Raw genomic sequence first — 14,206 nt, forward strand, 5'->3', positions numbered from 1 at the left:
GTCCCACTTGTTTTAGCTGGAAGGATTTCCTTGACTCAGGCCGCAGTAGCATCAAGAATCCCTGGCTGCTGGTCAGCTTTCATCCGAGACAAGACGCACACCCCTCAGGCAGAACAGGCTTCACGTGTTTCCCACCTCCCCGCCCCTTACTACCTGATTAGCCCCTCTTAAAGTTCAGAAGCCAGACCCTTTGGGGCACCACGGGAAAGTCCGTGCTGTGGGCATCACTGCGGGGCCTGCCGCCTGGGATCCCACAGGTTCGGGGAAGCCTTGAGTGCGGGGTGGGGGGTGGGGTTCCTTGAAGAAGGCTTTGTCACCTGTGATGGACTCACAGCTGTCCCCCTGGTTCTGAGTCCCAGGGCTTTGGGTGTTTGTGCCCCTCCGCTGATATGTTGACTGTGGGGCTGGGACTCTGGGGCCCACGGTCATTTTCCATCGTGTCGTGTCATGAGGTCACAGGTGGTGGTGACATCACTGTGGTTTGGGACACTCGAGGTGCGAGCCCAGGAAGAGAAAGTGTCTGTTCACCGATGGGGGTTTGAAGGAGTCGATTTCCATCTGCCCCAGGTGTGAGCAATGCTGGGGGGTGTTGGGGGGCGGGGCAGCTGTGCAGGAGAGTCCAGACTCCAGCTGTGGTCTGTCTCTGCCCTGGTGGCCTGTTGACCGTGACACACCGCCCTAGCTCTCAGCCTCTACTTCCTCTTTGCAGAAGAGGAGAGGTTGGAACAGGCTGCATCTCAGGTGTCACCTGCGGAGGTTGAGGATTGCAAGACTCTCCATTTTGTTACTAGAACAAGACCTGTTAGCCGGCTCACACGGTTGCAGAGCCCATCTCCCAGGCCCCGGGCCGGCCAGCCGCCCTCCCGTTCTTGGTAGCAGATACTGAGTGGGCACGCGTGGGGACAACTGGCAGTGCCGGGGGACGTCGAGGGACACGGCTGGATCCCTTTGGCCAGCAAACCACTACTCTGCCCCCAGCTTCAGAGCTGGGACCCCGGGTTGATTCAGTGCTTTGGCTGGAGGAAATCCCCAGGGGCTTTTGTTTTCCTCTGCTGTCCAGACAGGGGCCCACCTGTCTGTTTCCACCTGAGCCTGGCCCTGCAGGGGGTGTAGCTGATTTGGCCACATATTCGGGGAACTGAGAGGGCCTGAGGGTGAGAGCAGCACGGGAAGGGATTTGGGGCAGGGGGCTCTGGATGGGCATCTGCCGGACTGTCCGTGGAGAGCCTTCTCCAGTGCCATTCAGGAGAGATGCTGGAGGCTGCGGAAGGGACCGGACCGTGGGGCTGGGAGTGGGGGTCCTGGGCCCAGCCCTGGCTCAGCCTCCAGCTCGGGAGGGCTTGGCCAGTTCCCTTCTCCTCTCTGACCCCCAGCTGGCCCAGCTGGAAGTGGAGATCAGCAGAGACCTGGCCCAGCCTGAGTGTTAGACAAAGGGGAGGGGGAAGGGGATAGAGGGTGAGTGACTTTGGGCAGGAGGTGGCCTGCAGCTCCGGCCTCTGTGGGTCTCCAGCTCAAGGCCCAGGTCTGGACTTGACAGTGACTCTTAGGGAAGGGCTCCCAGCACTTGGCTTTAGTTACCGGGATGGCCGCCAGCATCCTGGGCACCCCTCCGTGTCCTCCCTCCTGCTGACCCAGAGCCCCGCTTCTGTCTGCCACGCGCAGAGGTTCAGCTTGTTCCTGGTGAGCCTGTCACCTCCTGCTCCGCGTTCACAAGCCCCCAGTTCTGCTCCTTCCTGTCCTGTCCTCCTAGCTCTCTCAAGCCCCTCCCCCACCACCCCATGGCTTCACTCGCTTCCTGGCCTGGCCCCTTGGTCACCCCCCTCATCTTTTGACACCTTCCTGACTCTGTCCCCCACATGCCTCTTCCCGCAGTGACCACACAAGGATCTTTTTAAAAGCTGAGCCCTGGAGGGTGGTCAGGATTGGGCTGAGTGGATGCCAGGAGTAGGGATAGCAGGGGATAGTAGCTAGGCCATCCTAGCTGGAGCAACAGGCCTGTTATGGGTGGCGATGGCACTTGAGGCTGTAGGCTGTTTAGGACCAGTTTCTGGAAGTAGTAAAAAATTTTAAAATTAAATTAAAACATTGTAGCAACTGTAACTTTTTTTTTTTTTTAAGTAGTTATGTATTCAGTATTTTATTTATTTATTTTTGGCTGTGTTGGGTCTTCGTTTCTGTGTGAGGGCTTTCTCTAGTTGCGGCGAGCGGGGGCCACTCTTCATCGCGGCGCGCGGGCCTCTCACTGTCGCGGCCTCTCTTGTTGCGGAGCACAGGCTCCAGACGCACAGGCTCAGTAGTTGTGGCTCACGGGCCCAGCTGCTCTGCGGCATGTGGTATCTTCCCAGACCAGGGCTCGAACCCATCCATGTCCCCTGCATTGGCAGGCAGATTCTCAACGACTGTGCCACCAGGAAAGCCCGCCACTGTAATTTGTGGAGCGTTTACTAAGCACTTTACATGTGTTATCTCATTTAATCCTCACAACAGTCCCATGAGGTATATACTGTTATCAGTTCCATTCTGCAGATGAGAAGACTGAGGTTTTTAAGTCTCATTTATTTAAAAAAAAAAAAAAAGCAAAACTCCTTTGATGCTGCCCTCCAATAGAGGGGAGTCTGGATTCAAAGCCAGGCATCTTTTTTCCAGTGACTATGCTTTCAGCTACCACACTCACTTCGTATCAGGAGTTGAGGCAACGGGGAGCCGCTGATAGTTTTTGAGTGAGGGAGTGACCAGAGCAGAGGGTGTATTAGGAAGATCACCCAGGCCTCAGTGGGAAGGACAGATGAGGTGGAGAGAATGTTGCAGTAGTTTAGGCGAGAGCTCTGGCTGAGAGGTTAGTAGCAGGACAGGAAGGAAGGATCAAAGGCTTCAGGGAAGTGGAGTTGGGCTTTGGGCTGGACCAATGACCTAGGGTGGAGACAGAGACACTCGGGAGAAAGGGGAGCCGTCCTTCTCCACCCCATCCTGCAACATGAGGTGCCCATGGCATCAGCCCCGTCCCTGCGACCTGACCGTGGACAGTGTCACCCTCGTGTATTCCTGGAGTTCTTGTGCTCAGCCCCAGCGTGAACCCGGCTTCGCTCACCCTGGCTGCTGCTGGGGTGGACATGAGGCTGGGCAGGGCTGGCCTTTGCATCTCAGGCATGAAATGTGATGAGCCCCCCATGGGCAGAGGGTCAGGATTCCTGGGGGCCTGCCTGCCTCTGTTGCCAGGACCTTGGGACCTTCTCCCTGGGCTTTGGTTTTCCTCTCAGTGGTGAGGTGGGGATGGAAAGGCCCCCCTCCGTCATTTCCCTTTGGGGTCTGGGAGAGTGCAGCAAACCCTGAGCGAGGACTGACGTCCGGGGGTGCTTCGTGGGTGCCAGGCACGGGTCTAATGCATTACACGCCCCGAGTGCCTTCTGTCCTCAAGGCCACCTGGGAAGGGTGTACCATCATCATCCCCATTTGATAGGAGAAGCAGTCGAGGCACAGAGGTTAAGCTTTGGGCTCAGGCTCTCAGCTCACCAGAGGCAGAGCCAAGACCCCACCCCAGGCAGCCCCTTCCGAGCTCTGTGCTTAAACTACCACCCAGAAGTCAGGGTGGTTGCAGTGGCCATGAGGGGCTCTGCCATTCTGGGGACGCCACCCTCTCTCTCTATAAGCCTGTTTCCTGCCCAGTTCTCCTGCTAGCCCCAGCTCATTTCAACTAATTGGAAATGAAACTTTGCTTCTGTTAAACAATTCAGCATCCGTTAGGTACCCGCTGTGGGCTGTGCGCTGGGCTGGGTGTAGAGCCGTGAGTAATAAAAACCCAACGACTGACGCTCAGCTCTTGCTGCCGCCGGGCATGGCGCACTCCACACGCCTTGGCCCAGTGAATCATAACAGCCCCATGAGGTGGGCACTGCTTTTGTCCCCGTTTCAGAGATGGCAGAACTGAGGCTGGTGAGTGGCAGAGCTGGGACCGAAACCCAGGTGTCTGGTTCAGAGCTCACGCTCGAGGGTGCAGACGGGGAGGCACAGGGAAGCAAATGATTAACCAAAAGGTGGTCCATGAATTAGAGAGGTATACCCGGGTTGTTGCTGGAGCCCTCGAGGGGGACCTCTGACCCCATCTGTGGGTCCGGAGCAGGTTTCCTTGAGATGGTAGTGGAGAGGACTCTGGAAGGAAGCCAAAGAGTTAGCCCTGCAAGAGGGGAGGGCAGGATGTTTGGGCAGAGGTAGCAGCAGGAGGACACGGGAAGGAGGGTACCAGAGCCAGAGGGATGATGCAGGGTGAGGTGAAGACTGAGTGGGAGATGCTGGCAGGGCCCAGGCAGTGGCCCCCGGGCCCCAGGCTGAGGACATTGAGCTCAGGACAGACTTGGTGTAGGAAGGTGGCTTCAAGTCTGTCTGGGAAGCCTGGGGACCGAGAGTGAGGAGGTTGTAGGTGGTGGCTGGGCCTGGGGTGTGTGTGTTGGGAGGGGATGGAAAGGGTTAGGGTGTTTTCTGCAACTAGACCGAGGGTTCCTTGAGGGCAAGGACCACGCCCCGGTATCTTTGTACCCCGGTGCTTAGCACAAAGCCTGACCCCAAGAACCGGATACCAGCCCGGGCTTCCTGTCCTCCCCCAGCTCACTTCTAAAGCGACATCACAGGCAGCAGGCCGGGAGTGGGATGTGTCACCCTTGGCCGCCGCCTGTGATGTGGTCGGTCCTCCTGACGTAGATGCCGTTCCTCTCCGTGATGACAGATGAGCCTCCACTGCCTGGCTCTGGCGTCATCGCTGTGTCAGCTGCACCCCGAAGTCTGCGGGACTCCCGAGAACCCCCTAAGATTGAAGCCAAAATGGTTCTGCTGTCTCTCAGCATATGCCAGGGCCCCAGGGACCTGCCATGGAAATGATGTGGTTTCTCTATTGGTTGAAGCCAGTTTCCCTCCCTGGGTCCTTGGGCAGACGCCTCTGCTCCGCTCCATGGCTGCAGTGTCTGTCCCTGGCATCCTGGAGACCCTTTTGCCTGGGAGAGTCATCGAACCCGCCCACACCTTGCTCACCGTGCGTTCTCCGGGGAGTCACTCTCCCTCTCTGGGCCTCTCCTCTGTGAAATGAGGGAGCAAGAGAAGACCACGGGGTATGAGCCTGTCTGGGGACACTGAGGGAGATGCAGCTGGGACTAGTTCTGCCGCTCGCTGGCTACGTGGCCCCGGACATGCTATCGAATATCCGGAAGCCTCTGTTTCTGCATCTCTAAAATGGGGTGATGCTGACCTCGTTGTGTTGGTGCAGAGATAAAACAAGAGAATGCATGTGGGCCTGCTCACTCAGCACTGTCTGCACACCGTAGGTACTACTCCTGGGTCCGAGCAGTCCCTGTCTCTCCCACTTTGTGAAAAGAGAAGTTTTGTGGGGCATGTGTACTCCTCAAGCCTGAAGCTTCCCCCCGTGGCCTTCTTCCCACCACATCCCCTTCCTGCTCTCACCCTGCCCAGGGGTGCTCCTGGGGAAGGCTGGGAGTGGGACCCCTTCCCAAGGGTACTGGCATCTAAGTGGGGGGGCGGTGGGGGGGTCTCCAGAAAATCAAAAAGCCTTGGAGACCCCCGCAGTGCTTCGTCAGTGCTGGCAGGAAGGGCAGAGGGCGCCACAGCTTTAGTGCTTTCAGATGACACTGTCTTGGTGGCGGCCACTTCCTCCTCCCTCCCCAGGCCTGTCTTTCTTTGCCTTCCCCTCTCGCAGTCTATTTATAAATAGGAGAAGGGACTGAGGGCCCCCACCTTGGGGTGCATGCAGGGTCTTGGTCGGGGAGCAGAGAGGCAGGAAGTCAGCTGGCGTGGGGTTGCCCAATTCCCCGAGAAGGTGCGCTGACTCCACAATCAGAGGGTCTTGCCTGGTGCCGTGGCCCTGCTGCTCACTGGGCAGACCCCAGTGCAGTGCCTACCTTGCCCTAGTCTCCCTCCTCCAGCCCTGGCTGCTAGCTGTGGTTTCTGGTCCTCCAGGGTGAGAGTTGGGAGGAGTGGGAAAGAGAGGGAGTAGAGGGTGGGGAAAATTCATGCCACACCCACCAGCTAAGTCTGGTCCTGCTCTGGCTTTGCCCCCTGCTGGCCTCTGAGGCTCACCTTCTTTCAGGGACTCACAGTCACATCCCTGTCCCTTATCCTGGACACTGTGTCCTCTGGCCACTTAATGGACCCCTGGCTGCTGGGTTTTGGTCACTCACCCAGACTCTTTATTTAGGGGTCCCCTCACCCCTCCAGGTGTTCCGCTTGAGTAAAGTCCCTTGGAGACCACCCAAGGCCACTACCCTAGAAAGCCCACATCTGACCTGCAGGCATCCCCTCCTCCCTCTGCCTTAACGAGGCCCACTCCGCTGTCCCTGCAGCTGGCCTACTGCCGTCTCCTGACCTGGGGCTTCTTGAGGACTGGGCCTGGGGTCAGCCTGAGGGTGACTCCATAACTCCAAGGGTCACGGGTCAGCTTCCCCAGACCTGCTCTTGAGGAGAGAGGGAAACCCCCTCCATTGCAAGGCCTGCATGGGCCACCTAGCGCCTCACCAAAACTGGGCCGCCTGCCCTCAGCGACTTGTCCTTGCCGTGCCTGTTCTTAGCTGAAACTAAGGCAGAGAGAGCCCGGTTCTAATATTCCATCCGACACAAGGCCACATGTGTGTCAGGGCCTTTGCAGACCCTTAGAGCGCCCCCCCCCCCGGGTCCCCTGGGAGTCTGGGAGAAGATGACGGACCCAAGTTAAGATCCCCTGCCCCCCGCCTTTGCGCCTACAATAACCCGAGGAGGAAGGAGGAGGCCGGGCAAGGTGTTATGTCACTATTTTACGGATGACAGTGTCGAGACTCAGAGAGTAAGTGATGTTCCCAAGTCCCGTAGGACCAGCATATATATCCAGATCTTCTGAACCGAGGCCAAAGCTCCTCCTGTGAGGGCAGGTGTCCGTATACGTGGGGGGATGGACATCTCCAGCCCCCCTCCTCCCAGGGGACACTTGCTCAGGCCACCCTCACCCTCGGAGAGCGTTTGAGGGGCAGAGCTGGGGCAAGGAAGCCCCTCCCCACACCCACCCTCAGCCTTGCCTCACACCCCAGCCCTTACCTCCTAGGTCATTCAGTTTTTCCACCTCTCATGTGGGTGGGCCACCCACCCACCCCATCCTCCTGAGGTCTCGGGAGGGGGCTGAGCTTTTTGATGCCCATCCTGAAGAAGCCAGAGCTGGAAAGGGCTTAGAACCTCAACCAGGCCACACCACCATTTTACAGATGAGGAAGCTGAGGCACAGAGAAGCTGGTTACCGCCCACAGTAGAAGAAGTGCCTGAGTGGGGGAGGGAGGACCTTTGGGGTGGGCCCAGGGCAGGGAGGGTTGAGATCCAGTCTTTCTGGGGCAGGGAAGGAACACAGAGCTGGAGGTGAGGAGACCTCTGAGGCTCAGTTTTCTCATCTGTGACTTGGGAATACCGATATTACCAACGTCACAGCACTGGAATGAGGAATCAGAGACGGTAGCGCGTGTGAACAGCTCTGCACGATACAAACTTCCAGGACAAGGTGCTGCTGTTCCTGTCTCCTAGTGCCCTCACCCTCTCCCTCACCTTCGCCCACCCTGGCCTCGCTGCCCTGGCCCCCTGGCTGTGCCTGGAACACGCGGAGCACATCCTCCCTGGGGCTTCTCGCCCCACCTTGCTTTTCCCTTTTCCTTAGCTCCTGCTACCACCTTCCATTTTCCACTGTGCGTGTCTGTGTCTCCCCAACTAGAGCCCAGCTTCCTGGGCAGGGACTTGCTTATGTTTGATGCTGAGTGCCCGGCACCTTCATGTTTGTTGAATGAATGAATGAACGTTTCCACCTTTGCCCCTGTCTTTCTCCACCACTAAATGAGAGGTCATCTGAGATCATCTCTAAGGTTCCTGCCAGCCCCGAGCTGCTGCGCCTCAGTCCCACCCCCGCTTCTGGGCCGGTCATCGGCTCCCGCGTGTCCCTCCAGCACTTGACACAGCTGCAGATCAGCTGGGCCAACACTCCCTGTTCACAGGCTCCTACCTTTGAGCCTTTGCTGACCCCACTCCTGCTTGCTGAGGAGCTGCCAGCTCCTGACAGGTCAAGGATCCCCGTGAAACAAGCAGTTCTGGGAAGGGCAGGGTCTCAGGTGCTGGATGTCCCTGCCCGCTGCAGGAGACGGGCTCTTCTGAGATTCCTGCGTGGTTACCTGGGAAACCAGGTCAGAGCTGAGGTCAGAGGATGTTGGCCTGAGGCTGAGAGAGGTCCCTTGCACTGGTGTGTGTGTGTGTGTGTGTGTGTGTGTGTGTGTGTGTGTGAGAGAGAGAGAGAGAGAGAGAGAGAGAGAGAGAGGAAGGGAGGGAGGGAGGGAGAGGGTGCGTGTGCCCGTGTGAACCAGCTCCCCAGGCTCCGCTCAGCGTGGAGGTGGATGAACGGGTGCTGGTGGCACGGTGGTGACTCAGGGCAGAGGGTGGATCCCAGGGGCTGGCCCCTTTAGCTGTCCTGAGGAGGGGAGCAAAGACTTCTCCAGTGGGACCAGAGCAAGAGTCACATCCCAACTCCACCTCTTCCCTCCCAGACCTCAGACAAATGACTTGATCTCCCCGAGCTGTGAAGTGGGCACGTACCCACCAGCTTTTGGGGGGTAGGAGTGGGGTATTATAAAGTGCTTGCAGCCTGGCCTGTAGATAGTTGGTGCCTAAGGAATATCCTGTGTTTTCCTTTCCTCTCCGAAGGGCCAAAGCTGAGAACCTGGAAGAGTGCTGGAGGCCACATGGTGGGAGAGGGTGCTGAGTTTGGCAGGCGCTTGGGGTCCTGGGTCTGTGTCGAGGGCAAGGGAAGCTTGGGCCCACAAGAGAAGGGAGGCAGGATAGCGGTGTCGGGGGTGTGGCTCTTCTGGTGTAGCCTTGGGTGCATCGCTTCACCTCTCAACCATCTGTGAAATGTTGGTGAGGAGTCTATCCGATGGGGGGTCCAACACGTACTGTCACTCCTGGGATGTAGAGGAAATGGAGCTGCAGACTCCAATGTGAGGCAGCTCTGAGGCCTGTGGTGGATGAGCAATGGGCCCTGTTGGCCCCTTGTGCACAGGCATCGCTCAGCTGCCACCAGCCGGGCCCTGGCATGGCCTTTGGGAAACCCCAGGAGGTGGGTTGGCTTCTTTCCATCTCTATTTCCCCGTCTGTGAAATGGGCACAATCAGATGTGCCTCACAAATTGGATGTTAGATGGGTCCTTCCTTCCTTCCTTCCTTCCTTCCCTCTCCCTCCTTCCCTCTCCCACCTTCCCTCTCCCTCCCTCCTTCCTTTCATCTATCATCCTCTCTCCCTCTCTTTATCTATCTGTCCATCCATCCATCATCCATCCACCCGTTCACCCATCCATCCATCGTCTATCTTCTCCAATCTCCCCCAACACACACACACACACACACACACACACACACACACACACGCTGGGTCACAGATTTCCCACCTGTTAGATGAGTGCTTAGTGCTCACTAGTGGTTCCCAGTGTTTGCTTGGGGATGCTGTATTTTGAAAGATTGGCTCTGCTAAGCATACCGAGTGAATTCAGTACTACCCAATTCATTTCCTCATTCTAAAATGTCGGTCAGAGCTCCCCTGTGGGTGGGTGGAGTGTGGCTCTGAGCCTCCCTGACACCAGACAAAAGAACAGAAGCTTCCTTAGCACCGAGTTTCCCAGAGGCTGCTCACCATGTTCTGGGCACCTCCAAGGACCCTCCGCTTGTATGGCTCCTTTGCTGACCTGAGACCCAGCTCCTAGGGCTGTACCCCAGCTTAGCCTCTGCTCTGGTGAGCAGGGCGGTGGAGGGAGTGACCTTTTGTCCCACTCTGCAAGGGGCTTTCTGTTCCTCATTGTTTAGCCATGACAGGGCAGTGGTTTGGTTTTGTTTTTTTTTTTTTCCTGTCCAAGAGCATAAACAGGCCTCAAGATTGCTGAAAGGAGGGCTGACCTCCTCCGCCCGCTGCCAGCAGCTCGGGCTGGAGTCAGAGCGGCAGGAGGAAGTGTAGGGAAGGGGATTCAGAGCGGGATTCGGACAGGAAAAGACCCTGGAGGGGAGGCCGCTGGGCAGTGGCCTGGGGGCCCTGGGGGTCCAGCTGCCCGCCTTGTCCCGGAACCCTTGCCCCATGGGTGGAGAGAGAGCCCAGACTTGGCCAAGGCAGGGCCCTTTCCCGTCAGGTCCTTTGGGCCCTGACAGGAAATCCTCCCCCAGGCAGGGCAGGCGCCCCGGGCTGCACCACAGAGGGCTGCCCCGGTGAGGGGGGCGGGGGAGGAGGAGTCCTCTCCCCGCCGGTAGCTGCCAGGCCTGTGGCTCTCGGGGCCCACAGGAGTGAGGGGCTCCCCTAGTTACCCCTAGGGTACTTGGGGGGAGGAAGCCCACCGTGTGCAGGGTCCTTGAGACCTGTGCCCGCCACCCTGGGGGGCAGGGGGCTCGAGGGAAGGAGGTGTGACCCCACCCTGCCCCCAGGGTGCTGTCTGCGGTGGGGTTGGGGGGAGGCTGCCGCCCGGGCTGCTCAGTCAGAGTGCGAGGCACAGCGGGCTGCAGGGGGGCTGGGGGGGCACTTAGGCCTGCGTTGCAGCCAGTGTGCGAAGGGGGCTGCAGGAAGCACGATCCTCCGGTCTCGGGGCTCCCCCAGCCTTTGATTGCTAGGTCTCCTCCACGTGCTGCCCCAGCGCCTCTTGCTCTGGCCTGCCTGCTGCTCAGCTTTGCTCAGCACTGGAGCATGGGAATTGCTTGGCAGGTTTTCTTTTTTCTTTTCTTTTCTTTTCTCTTCTCTTCTCTTCTTTTCTCTTTTCTTTTCTTTTTTTTAACAGTACAGCTTCCCGGGCAGCACCCCCACCCCCCCACCCCCGCCCCCGGGGGTTCCTGCCCCTTCTTTGCGGTGGGAGTGGGCATTATAATAGACCCCCGCCAGGGGCTTTGGATGCAGGCAGTGACCCCCACCCCCAGTAAGTGGGAGGAGCCCGGAGAAGGGGCTTTACTCCAGGAGCAAACAGGGAGGGAGGAAGTATCAGGACTGAGTGAGTGTGTGTGAGTGCGTGTGAGTGCGTGTGTGTGTGTGTGAGAGAGAGAACGTGTGTGTGCGCATGCGGGCGCAGCCATGGGCATATAAGCTTACAATCCAGATGGGGTGGAAGTTACTTTTTAGGCTCTGGGTCATGCAGAATGGATCCCACTTCCCTTGCCAGCCTGCATCTCTCCCAGCCTCCTTAGAGCTGCCTTCCTGGGGTTTGGCACCAGGCCTGGGGTGAGGGTGTGGGTGAGGGATGGGCCTCAGGGGCCGATCAGCATGGAGGGTGCACCCGTGTTACGGCTTGGTGTCCCTGGCGCCAAGGGTGGGCCCCTCCAGGAAATGATCCTGTAATGAAGCCCACTGCTGACATTACTGCGCCCTGAGCACCTAACCGTCAGTACACGCCAGGCTCCGCGGTGGCAGTGAACGGTCACCGGGCAGAGGAGGCAGCTCGGCCAATGCCACGGGGGCCACAAGAGCCACAGGTCACTGCGCAGCCCCTGGGGGTCATCCCCCGATGCTTCCAGCTGTTGGCGCCGAGCTGTGTGCAGCCAGGGTAGGTCTGCCAGGCCGAGTGCGGCAGGCAGCTGGGTTTCCAGGCCCACTCGTCCTGGATGCAGGGACCAGCCAGGGGCCCACCTGCCCCTGGCTCCGGCAGTCATGCCTCCCTGGTGGTGCTGTGGAGGGGGAGGGGAAGGCCAAGTGACAGCCTGCCTCCCTACAGTTCATGCCCTCTGACCCCACGGGTTGGGGGGCGATGCTCTGGAGTGTGAACAGTGTCACGGCGTTGGTCCCACCTGAGGGCTGGGAGCCATTATGGGGCAACACCCAAGACAGCTGGAGATGGGCGCCCTGCTGGCATAGGGGATCTGTGTGGGGTGCAACTACATCCACTAAGTAGGGTACCTGGAGCACATTGACCAGCTCCTGGCACCCCATAAGTGCTCCAGAAATGTAGCTATCATCATCAACAAATATTCTTCTCCTGAGCCCAAACTCTGCTGTGGGCCCCATGTTGGAAGCTGAGGGTCTAGAGGTGATGAGGTCGTCGTTTCTGCCCTTTGCATGGCAGACGTGTGCATGTGTGTATGTCTGTGTGTGTTCTGTGCACAGGTATACGCACGTGTGCATGCAAATGTACCCGCGAGGGTGGCAGGACGAGAAGGTACCCCATTTCAGCACAGTGAGATGATCCTCAGGAGGGCATATTCAGTGTTTAGAGAGAGCCCAGAGCGGGAGGAACCTGAATCAGCCTGGCGGAGTCCGGGAAGGCTTCCCAGAGGAGGCAGCACTCAGCTGGAAGGACAAAGGGGTGATTACCAGGTGCAGAGGGAAGGCGAGGCAACGGCTTCCCTCTTGGGAAGGCACGGCTGATCTGTGCTGAACTCTGCCGTTCGCTGTGACCGAGGCCACCGCCTTCTGGGAGGCTTCAAGGCGTCGCCTCTGCCCCATGTGGTGTGAGGAGCTGGCCCCCCACTGCGGCCAGCTGGTTCCACGTCTCTGCCTGCAGACATGCGTGTGCTACACTGAGGGAGGAGCGGGGGGAGGTGAAAGAAGGTAGGGACTACCCTTCTTCTACCTCTACCCACACCCACCAAAGGGAGAAGTCCCCATGTCAGTAGAGCCCCAGCAGGGAGAAGGCCAAACACTTGCAGGACGCAAGACGGGGATCTGGGCGTACAGCGTAGCAGGATCCACGGGTGGCCAAGCTAATGGCTGTCCTCCCCTTCCCCATTCCAGGCTGTGTTTATCCCCTATGTCCCAGAGCCCGGGAGCTCGTGCCGGCTGCAAGAATACTACAACACAAAGGTCCAGATGTGCTGCAGCAAGTGTCCACCAGGTGAGGGCAGCCACTGGGGCCCTTGCCCTCAGCCTGGCTGGGTCCCTGTGGGGGCGGTGCCTTGAAGGGAATGGGTGTGTTATGGGGGTTAGGGGTCAGGGTCATGACCCTGGACTCTTACTGAGCTCCCACTGGTTCCATGAAACGACCCCCTGCTCCCTCTTGCTTCTGGGCCTTTGCACATGCTGTTCTCTCTGCTTGGTGCACTTCCCAACTCCTTTCCCCTGGTCTACTCCTGCTTATCGCTTAGGCCTCTGATGTTTCCCTCCTCCAGGAAGCCTGCCAGCACTGCCTGGCCAGATCTGACTCCTCCTTTCCGCTCCCACTGGCCCTTGGCATCCCCCATGGCAGCAGCTCTTTTGACATTGTGAGATCCTGCCCTGGGTCTCTTTTGTTGCCCCCACTGTGTGCTCCTCAGAACAGGGACTGTGGCTTGTTCTCTGCTGAATCCCTAGTACTCGGCACAATACCTGGCACATAGCAGGTGCTCAGAGCATATTTGACTGAATCAGTGACTGCTACCCATTTCACAGATGGTAGACCCGAGGCCTAATCCCAGTTGGGAGAGGCAGGTGGCCCAACACCTGGTGCTGTCCATCCATTCGTTTGTTTATAATTTATTCCTGTGATGTTTATAAAGCATTTTCTGAGTGTCAGGCACTGTTCTGAGTGCTGGGAATACAACAGAGAGCAGGGCAGACAAAATCCTCGCCCTTGTGGATTTTGCATTCTAACAGAGGCCTAGACAAATAAACCAGTAGAAGAAATAGACGTATGGTCTGTGAAGGAAACAAGGCAGGGGAAGGCAGACAGAGACAGAGTAGGACATGCTGTTCTATATGGGGTGGTCGTGGAAGGCCTTTCTGAGGAGCTGACACGTGGGCAGAGACATGCAGGAGGTGAGGGAGTGAGTTATGCAAACATACGGGGTGGGGGGGAACAGCATGTGCAAAGGCCCTGAGGTGTTAGCTTCTTTGGTGAACGTGGAGAACAGCGTGTGTCCTAGAGTGAGTAAGCAGGAACCATGGTAAGGAGTTTAGATTTTCTTCTGCAGGATCCAGAAAGGCATTGAAGAGCTTTGAGCCTGAGATGTGGGCAGGCACATATGTACCTGTCACCTCCAATGGCCATTTTAAGAGACCCCAGGGGAAGTGACTCTTCTTTCTCCTGTTAACCGGTAGGGTCTCTGTAAGAAGTTACTAGATTAGCACAGCAGTGGAGGTGGCAGGATAAGAATGGGGACAGGCACTCAGAAGAGAAACTTCTTAAAGGTTCGCCTGGGTGTTCTCCCATCCCCTGGCATGCCTTCTCTGGAGGCCTTCAGGAGTCCCATGGTCTCATCCTTGATGGGATACCAGGGAT

The 14,206-nt window shown here is 58.1% G+C and overlaps 1 protein-coding gene across 2 annotated transcripts in view; it reads left to right on the forward strand.

Moving 5' to 3' along the window:
• TNFRSF1B (TNF receptor superfamily member 1B) overlaps window positions 1–14,206 on the forward strand; it is a 33,408-nt gene that overhangs the window by 5,911 nt on the left and 13,291 nt on the right. For both annotated transcript variants that reach the window (XM_065874580.1, XM_065874590.1), the window contains exon 2: window positions 12,745–12,844. In XM_065874580.1, coding sequence (XP_065730652.1) covers window positions 12,745–12,844 — 100 coding nt within the window. The remainder of the gene's footprint in view (window positions 1–12,744; window positions 12,845–14,206) is intronic.

This window comes from Phocoena phocoena, chromosome 1 (assembly GCF_963924675.1).
Source record: "Phocoena phocoena chromosome 1, mPhoPho1.1, whole genome shotgun sequence".
Classification (NCBI taxonomy): Eukaryota; Metazoa; Chordata; class Mammalia; order Artiodactyla; family Phocoenidae; genus Phocoena; species Phocoena phocoena.